Below are 8,846 nucleotides of genomic sequence, written 5' to 3'. Positions count from 1 at the left end.
ACGGCCAGTAGCGGCTTAGCTGGGCAGGGCCAAACGCTGGTGGTGCTGCCGCCGCCTCTTCCCTTCCGCTCTCCTCTCCCTCCCTCCGACCTCTTAAAGGCGCAGAAACGAGCGCACCGGACCTCGAGCTCGGAGACCCCCGAGGGGAGCTGCTACTGGAAAGGACTGAGGCAGCCCAGGGGAATCCTTAGACAAGCCGCCCACTCGGTAAGGGTACCGTCTGAGGGTATGCGAGGAGCCGGCGGGGGTTACTTGGAAGCGGGTCTGGCTGGCCGGCCAAGATGCGCAGAAAGAAAGAGGCGGCTCCTGCCTTGGGGACCAGGATGACATAGGAAAGGGGAACGTCCGCAGGTCGACGACCGTCGATCATGCCTGCGGAAGCCGGGACGTTCCTTTTGCAGCTCGAGCCTAGCATTATTACAGGAAGGGTGTTGAGGATTCCTTCCCAGGTGTGGCTACTGGGAGCGAAGCCGAGCTGAGGTCCCCGGGGAGAACTCTGGGCGCTCTGGACGTGTCTAGGGAGGTGGGCGGACCTGGGCTGGGGGTGGAACTAGGACCTTGGCTCCACTAGTAGACTTTTTTCTCTTTCTGATTTTTTTATCGAGCAGGATATGGCAGGGACGTTGGGATGAGGGTGGCTGTTGATCTGTAGTAACCGAAAGATCTGAGTGGAAGTACCGTGGATCGCGGGCACCATTCTGTTGCGGCAACATGCGGAAATAAGAGGCTTCTGCAGAAATTTTGGACTCCAACTCGCACCACCATATAGTATGATTTACAGGGCTGATGGGAGTTGTAGTCGAAAACATCTGGAATAGGGGTGTGGTTTTCTCGTGGCCCTCCAGATGTTGCTGGGATGCCAAATGGCCATCATCTCTGACTACTGGCCATGCTGGCAGGGGCTGCTGGGAGTCCAAAACATCTGGAGAGCATCGGGTTGGGGTAGGCTGGTCGTGTGTCATCTTATAGCATCATGTGAAACTAGGGGGGCTAACCTGTGTCCCACCAGTGCCATCACCAACACGTGTTGTTGGGATTACAGCTCCCACCATCCCTGAAATGTGCTGTGCTGGGTGAGGCTGATGGGAGTAGGAGTCCCAAGAACATCTGAAAAAACACAGGTTTCCCCTCCCGGACATAGAATTTTAGGGAAGAGCTCCCCCTCCAGCTGGGTTCCTGAGATTTACTAAGAAGCTGCTGTCCCTTTAAATGGCCCCGCTTGGCTCTGGAGCGCCTCGCCGAGCCAATCGGCAGCCAGGTGACGTGTAGTTTAACGAAACGTCCAAGGGCAGTTGTCACGTGATCCTCGGGGGGCCGCCATGTTTGTTGTGGGCGTTCCTTACAACTCTGTGACCGTCGTATTTCCTCCGCCAAACCTGTCAAACAGTTAGGGTCACCGGATCTCTTGCGGCACATGGGGCCCGGCTTTGAGAATCCGATATGCCACACCGTCGAGTAGCCAGCAACGAAGATGGCGTCCGCGGCTTCACAAGGCATGGAGTGCGTTCTGTAATATGCTCGCACTGAGTGGGTCGCGCTAGGATTTAGCGGTGTCACGTCATATAATGTCCGGGTGGAAACTCCAGCCAAGCTTATAGGGACGTTAAAAGGAAATCCCCCGCGCCCTTGCCGGAGAGACTCCCTTCCCGAATCTCGACGACAGCTGGATCAAGCCGGTGTTTCGGTGGCGACGGGCAGGAACCCAGGGGAGCATCCTGCGCCTCTGGTAGGCAGGAGTCTGGCCACTTTCTCCAGGCTGGGGGGTAGAAATTTGGGTGCCGGGGAGCAGACAGAGCACGAAAGTTTCAGCTCCGGAGTGACTACCCATTGACCCTCCAGGTATTGCTGGACTCCAACTCCCACCATCCCTCACGGTTGGCCATTCAGGATGCTGTGACTGATGGGAGTAGGGATCCAAGAGCACCTGCGAAGGCTGCTCTTTAGCAGGTGCACGGTAGGGATTGGCTAGTCTACAGTCTTCCAGGTGGTGTTGGACTCCCATCAACTCCACCCAGCGTGGCCAGTTGTCAGGGATGATGGGAGTTACAGTCTAGCAACATCTGGAGGACCCTAAGTTACCTACCCCTAGTTTAGGAGGAGACAACTGTACCCCATCACCAGGAACAGACCAGAGAGTTCATGGAATCGTAGAAAAGTAGAGTTGGAAGGGACGCTGAGGATCATCTCGTCCTACCCCCTGCAATTCAGGAATATGTTGCTGTCCCATATGGGACTTGAACCTGCAACCTTGGCATTAACAATGCCACACTCTAATCCACTGAGCTGTCTAGGTCTATATCCTATTCATTGGCACATGTGTGCTGTTTCAGCAAAGTGGGTGGGGCAGTGATTTATTGGCCCCAGATTGCTTGATCCCAATGCACTTTTTTGTGGTCATCTTAGACACACCTGTGGTGACCCCCCCTCCATGTGCAGGATGATCCCATTTGTGGCTAAGGTCACATCATCTGAGGAGAATATGAAATGCATGTAAATTTTGCATTCAGTATGAATTGTTGGTTACCAGCTATTTTTTCCCCCTTAGTTATGAAGATCCATCACCATGGCTGCTTCTGAAGCAGGAACCTTTTGCCAGTGGTTGTGGCCTAAGGGTTCCTTCTCTGTTATGTTACTTCTGACAAGTGGTGTCTGCTGTGGCTGTCCCAGATAGGCTACGACTGGAAGAAGTGCACGGACGACAGACAGACTTCCTTGGCTTATTGGCTTTGTCATTTGGGAGCACCCAGATCCAGCTCTGAGATGGGGAGGCTGCTAACCACCCCCCTGCTGATCAATTTCTTTGGCTCCCTTGTGGGCTTTGTAGCAACACTGACACTTATTCCAGCCTTCAAGGATCACTTCATTGCTGCCAAGCTCTTTGGGATTGATTTGAACAAAACTTCCAAGCAACCCATGTGAGTAGCTCTTGATTTTCCTGTATTCAGTTTTGATTCAGACTGCACTTGGAGGGCTGCCAAGTTAGGGGCCTGTGAGGAAGTGTGGGGCTCTGAATTAATAAGGGGAATTCCTTTTTTCTCATTGGGCGTTCCAGCTTTCTTTCAGCTAAGTCTTTACCCCTAACCCGGAACCCCAGTAAGCAGGACAAGCAAGGTCCTGGAGAGATGAGGTACCCATTACCTTGTGTGTTGTCTTTTCCCAGCCCAGAGTCCCAAGGTGTCATAAGTGGAGCAGTGTTCCTGATCATCCTCTTCTGCTTCATCCCAGTGCCCTTTCTGAGCTGCTTTGTGGAAGAGCAATGCAAGGCATTCCCACACCATGAGGTGAGAGTGGCTGCATTGGGTGGAGCCTGTAAGAAAGGGGGGGGGGGACATGTTAAGAGTTGAGTCGACTAGATAAGTGCAAGGGGCAGGACTCTTACAGCTTCTCCCTACCTTGCAGTTTGTGGCCCTCATTGGCTCCCTCCTTGCCATTTGCTGCATGATCTTCCTGGGCTTTGCGGACGATGTTCTCAATCTGCGCTGGCGCCACAAGCTGCTTCTGCCCACCATGGCGTCCTTGCCCCTGCTCATGGTCTACTTCACCAACTTTGGGAACACCACCATTGTGGTGCCTAAGCCCTTCCGGATGTTGCTGGGCATGCACTTAGACCTCGGTAAGTGCCCCAGGGCTTGCCCAAGCAGGTCTGCTCTGAGAAATGTGCTGAGCGTTAGAGACACTGCCAAGCCTCTCACTCCATCTTTCCCCGTGGAGAATTATTTATTTATTCATTCATTCATTCAGCTTACACACCACTCTACTCCCAGAGGTCTCGGGGCATTTCACAACAAGACCACAACATATAAAATCAAACCAAAAACAGTAACCCAATAAACTGCACCCCCCCCCCCCAAAGCCACATTCTAAAAGAGTGTTGGATGTCAATGAGATCAACCAAAGGTCGGGTTAAAAAAGAACGTTTTTGCCTGGCGCCTAAAGGTGTATAATGAAGGCGCCAGGCAAACTTCCCTGGGGAGAGCATTCCATAGACAGGGAGCCACTGCAGAGAAGGCCCCGTTCTTATGTTGCCACCCTCTGGACCTCTCGAGGAGGAGGCACACAAAGGGAGGGCCTCAGAAGATTATCTCAGGTTAGGTTCATATGGGAAGAGGTGGTCCTTGAGGTATTGCGGTCCTGGTGTTGCATGGTTGGTGTCCTCACAAGGAATTTGAGTAAAAGTGGGTTTTCTCTTGCAGGAATCCTGTACTATGTGTACATGGGGATGCTGGCTGTGTTCTGCACCAATGCCATCAACATTCTTGCGGGCATTAATGGCCTGGAGGCTGGGCAGTCGCTGGTGATTGCTGCCTCAATTGTAACTTTCAACATCGTAGAGCTAAACGGTGAGAAAGATCTAATGTCAGAGGGTTGGCACATGGAGTTTCTTGAGTGGGATGATATGCAGTTCTTCAGGCTAGATGCAGAGCAAATGTGGGACTGCCCCTCAGCATACATGCTGGCATTTTAGTAGCAGCTGTGGGCTTGGTGTGGACTAGCACATGGGTGGCTGGAGTCTCTGCAGTTGGTGTCAACTGGCTGACCTTCCTACTTTTTAATTTTTTACTCCCAGGAGACTACAGAGATGACCACGTTTTCTCTCTCTACTTCATGATTCCCTTTTTCTTTACCACATTGGGATTGCTGTACCACAACTGGTAAGAAACTCCATGGAATTGAAAAAGCCAGCCTCTTTCCAGTGGAAGGGTGTGTGTTAGGGAGAGGTTGCAGGCTTCTGAGTTCACTCAAAACAAGGCAGGTTATGGTGCCTTGATACAGCTGCCATTTTGAGGGTTTGCGTGGGTTGCATAATTCCAGTCAATGTTCTTGTTGGGACTTCTGGTATGAGAAATAAAATTTCCAGAGCAGTGCCTTCTCTGGGTTGCTCTATGGGAGGATCTGGTGGCTATGAGGGCAGCTGCATTAGAAGGAGCTTCAAAGTGCCATAAAACTAAATGCTCCCATTTAGAATATTTAAACAAAAACACAAATGTGCTTGTGGGTCATACATGTGAAATTTAACTAGGAGGAAGATCCCCACCCTACCAAATGCCAACAAACACTACTGAAGGTGCAGCTTTTTGACACCACTGAAACTGGAATAAGCACTCCAGGGCATCTCTCTTTCCTCTCATGCTGTGCCCAGTGCTCCACAAGCTGTTTCCTCTCCCTACATCCTTCGCCACTCCATATTTAACAACAATAACCCCCCCCCCACACACACACACACAGAGTCAAACCTTGGCTTCCAGACGCTGAAAACATGGAAGTAAATGCTCCAGTTTTTGAACATTTTTCAGAAGCCGAATGTCCAACACGACTTCCGCTTGAGTGCAGGAAGCTCTTGCAGCCAATCGGAAGCCGTGCCTTGGTTGTCGAACATTTCAGAAGCCGAATGGGCTTCTGGAATGGATTACGTTCAACAACTGAGGTTTTTGAATTGTTTTTAATTCATAAAGTCCATAAAGACCTCTACAGGTCAGTTACATTCTGTGTGAGATGATGCTGTCATAGGAATTGTGAGGTTGTGGGGGGAGAGAAACTAATTTAACTAAGCAAGCTCTTCCCTCTCTCACACACAAACAAAACTCACTGCAATTAACTGAATGCAACCAACTATGTTCTGAGCTCTCCAACCTCATGCACCGCCAACAAAAACAAACATGTTATTTACATTTGACATAATACTGGGTAGCACATGAGTGCCAGGAGTGACCCCCTGCTGGGTCTTCTTCTGCAATGCATTGCCTGTGTACTGATTGACTGTCTCTCCTCCGGCTGAGCGCAGGTACCCATCCCGTGTGTTTGTGGGCGACACCTTCTGCTATTTCGCTGGCATGACCTTTGCTGTGGTGGGGATCCTCGGGCATTTCAGCAAAACCATGCTGCTCTTCTTTATCCCACAAGTGCTCAACTTCCTCTATTCATTGCCACAGCTGTTCCACATCATTCCTTGCCCACGCCATCGGCTGCCCAGGTAACAACAACAACAACGACAAAAACCCTCCACTCCCTGTTAGATGCTGTCATGCTTTGTGTGCAACTAAAGGTAAAGGTACCCCTGCCCGTACGGGCCAGTCTTGACAGACTCTAGGGTTGTGCGCCCATCTCACTTAAGAGGCCGGGGGCCAGCGCTGTCCGGAGACACTTCCGGGTCACGTGGCCAGCGTGACATCGCTGCTCTGGCGAGCCAGCGCAGCACACGGAAACGCCGTTTACCTTCCCGCCAGTAAGCGGTCCCTATTTATCTACTTGCACCCGGGGGTGCTTTCGAACTGCTAGGTTGGCAGGCGCTGGGACCGAGCAACGGGAGCGCACCCCGCCGCGGGGATTTGAACCGCCGACCTTTCGATCAGCAAGCCCTAGGCGCTGAGGCTTTTACCCACAGCGCCACCCGCGTCCCTTTGTGTGCAACTAGAGCACCACAAATGTAGTCCTTGGCTTTTTTGTGTGCAACTAGAGCACCACAAATGTAGTCCTTGGCTTCTAAACAAGGGATGTTGAGAACTGTAGTTTGATAAAGGGGTTAGGGAATCACTATCAAAGGCTGGAAAGCAGTTGTAAACTCTGGTTTCCAAGAATATTTTGTTCAGGCCTAGATAGTGTAAATATGCCCTGCAAAGCTACCTGTTTTCATAGGAAATGCTTTGGTGAGTCTCCTAGGTTGGGTACTTTCATCTATTCCTGGCAGAACCTCATCCTGCATTCTTTCTCCCATTGTGTCCCTTTTCATTGCTGATGGGAGCCTATCTCTCTGCAGATTCAATCCAGACACAGGAAATCTAGAGATGAGCTATTCCAGATTCAAGCCCAAGAACCTCTCTCCCTTGGGAGCAAATATCCTCAAGGTAAGGACAGAATAATATCACCTTCCATACACTTGGATAGCTCGGCTGAAAGAAAAGGCTTTGAGAACCAGTTAGAAGGGAAAGTGTAATGGGGAGGGGTTGTGTAAGAGAGAAAAGATGCAGTGGAGGTAGGAGCACCCAGGTTTACTTTGGGCTAATGAAATACGATTGGGTGGAACACCTGCTGCTTCTCTCGCTTAATCCTAGAGCAGCACCGGTAACGAAGGTTCTCTCCCCAGATATCTGAGAAACTCCATCTAGTGGATGTGCATCAAGGAGTGGACAAAGATGGGGAATTCACAGAATGCAACAACATGACGCTCATTAACTTTGTGATAAAGCTTATAGGACCAACCCCTGAGCGAACCCTGACCCTTCTGCTGTTGCTGATGCAGGTAAGAGGCGCTGGGAGAAAGAGCAGGCCAGTGTGGAAAGTTTTGAATAATGCTGTATCTCTGTATCTCAAATGGGTTGGTAATCCAGCTCCCTTCTCCAAGTTAAAATTCAGTAGGCATTGAGTCACATCAACTGCCACATAATTTTTAATCAAACATTGATGGGAGGTTGGGGGTGGAGAGAGAGTAGAGAGATTTGCCCTTCCTCTAACCTGCCAGATCCAATTTCATGGTGTTGACAACTATGTGGGCAATATCCCATCTTCTCAGATTACACAATGCCCTTTGCCTCTGTTTTATAGGTTGTGGGGAGCATCATCGCCTTTTCTATCCGGTACCAGCTCGTGCGGCTGTTCTATGACGTCTGAGCTGCCCTTGCCCCGTTGGTGCTTGCTTGGTGGACTGCCTCGCAGCTCTCTCCCACATGGCCCACAGCTGCACTTGCCCCAGGGCAGTCAGCCTTCCTTCTCAAGAGGGAGAAAGGCTTCTGGGGGGACTTTGGGGATGCACTGATGTCTTGTGGGCTTTTGTGTCCATTTGGAGAGCATCTGCTGCTGCTGCTGCTGCTGCTACTCCTGTTATAGGAACTGCACTTTGTTTGTATGTCAGTACTCTCTCTCTCTCTCCTGTATACTAACAGGGGAGGAGACGCCATAATTTGGGTGGCAGGAGGGTTGGCTTTTGAATATCTTTCTGCAGTGGAGCATTGTGCTGCTACCCTGAAACACAAACAGAAGCAAACAGGCAAAAAAATGCATGTAAGCAGAACTCGGCTCTCCCTATTGCAATGCTCCCCATTTTCCCTGCATCTTTGTCCTTCAAGTCTCCTGCTATGAGAGAGAGTGAGAGAGAGCTACTTTATGCTCTAGGAGTAAGTGTGCGTGTCCCTCCCCAACAGAAGGAAGCAACTTTCCCCTTCAGGCTACCTGTCACTACTTGAGCAAGGCTTCACTGTCAAAATCTTGATAGAATCAAAGCACCAAACAGCTCTGATGGGGGTGTGGGCTTTGCAATTGCAGTTTCCCTCCTAGTTGTTTGTGCTGTGTTTGTTTTGAAGGACTTTGTTTTTATGGTCTCATGGCTAATGCAGTGCCAAAACAGTGACCCCGAAGCTCCCGCAAGCAAAGTGGGAAGGAATTCCAATTGAACCTGGTGGGACTGACTTGAGTTCAAACCTCCTTAAGATCCTGTTGACGGTCTATTCAGGGCTGCTCTTCTAAACCGTTTCTATACTACTGTCCAACTCTCTCTCACAAACCCAAATGAAGATGATTTGGTATAGTGCTTTTTGGTTTCGTTGTCTTTTGCTTAAACGGAGCTGGCCTGAGTGTTGAAATGGAGGAGGAGGCTTGAATTAGCTGGAAGTGACATGTTGCGGATGGAGGAAAGAGGGAGGAGGGAATGGAAAATAATACATCACCCAGGTGACATCCTAGCTTTTAGTCATGAGGGAAGGACAAATGACTGAAGGAAGAGCAATCTGAGCAATCTGAGGTGCACAACCAAGTTTTCAAGCTTTCTCAGCCAACTATCTCTCTAGAACAGGCATGTCCAACTCCCAAGCGACTGTGATCTACTCCCAGTATAAACACTCTGGAAGTGATCGACC

The 8,846-nt window shown here is 50.4% G+C and overlaps 1 protein-coding gene across 4 annotated transcripts; it reads left to right on the top strand.

The window, feature by feature from the left end:
- Positions 1–63: 63 nt before the first annotated feature.
- DPAGT1 (dolichyl-phosphate N-acetylglucosaminephosphotransferase 1) lies at positions 64–8,521 on the top strand. Of its 4 annotated transcripts, none has more exons than XM_077919587.1 (11): positions 75–207; positions 1,388–1,493; positions 2,546–2,915; positions 3,161–3,281; positions 3,400–3,613; positions 4,194–4,340; positions 4,568–4,652; positions 5,783–5,971; positions 6,755–6,842; positions 7,082–7,237; positions 7,540–8,521. In XM_077919587.1, exons 3-11 carry the CDS (start codon positions 2,761–2,763, stop codon positions 7,603–7,605), a joined length of 1,221 nt encoding a protein of 406 aa, XP_077775713.1. In that variant the 5' UTR covers positions 75–207; positions 1,388–1,493; positions 2,546–2,760; the 3' UTR covers positions 7,606–8,521. The 4 variants fall into 4 exon arrangements, with proteins under 4 accessions (XP_028563657.2, XP_077775713.1, XP_028563659.2 ...); XM_028707826.2 differs by having other exon boundaries at positions 1,388–1,500; XM_028707824.2 differs by lacking the exon at positions 1,388–1,493 and having other exon boundaries at positions 64–207.
- The last annotated feature ends 325 nt before the right edge of the window (positions 8,522–8,846 follow it).

The sequence above is a fragment of the Podarcis muralis genome, chromosome 15 (genome assembly GCF_964188315.1).
Source record: "Podarcis muralis chromosome 15, rPodMur119.hap1.1, whole genome shotgun sequence".
In the NCBI taxonomy this organism is placed as follows: Eukaryota; Metazoa; Chordata; class Lepidosauria; order Squamata; family Lacertidae; genus Podarcis; species Podarcis muralis.
The sequence above is the reverse complement of the archived record's forward strand: the minus strand, read 5'-3'. Positions and strand labels throughout refer to the sequence as shown.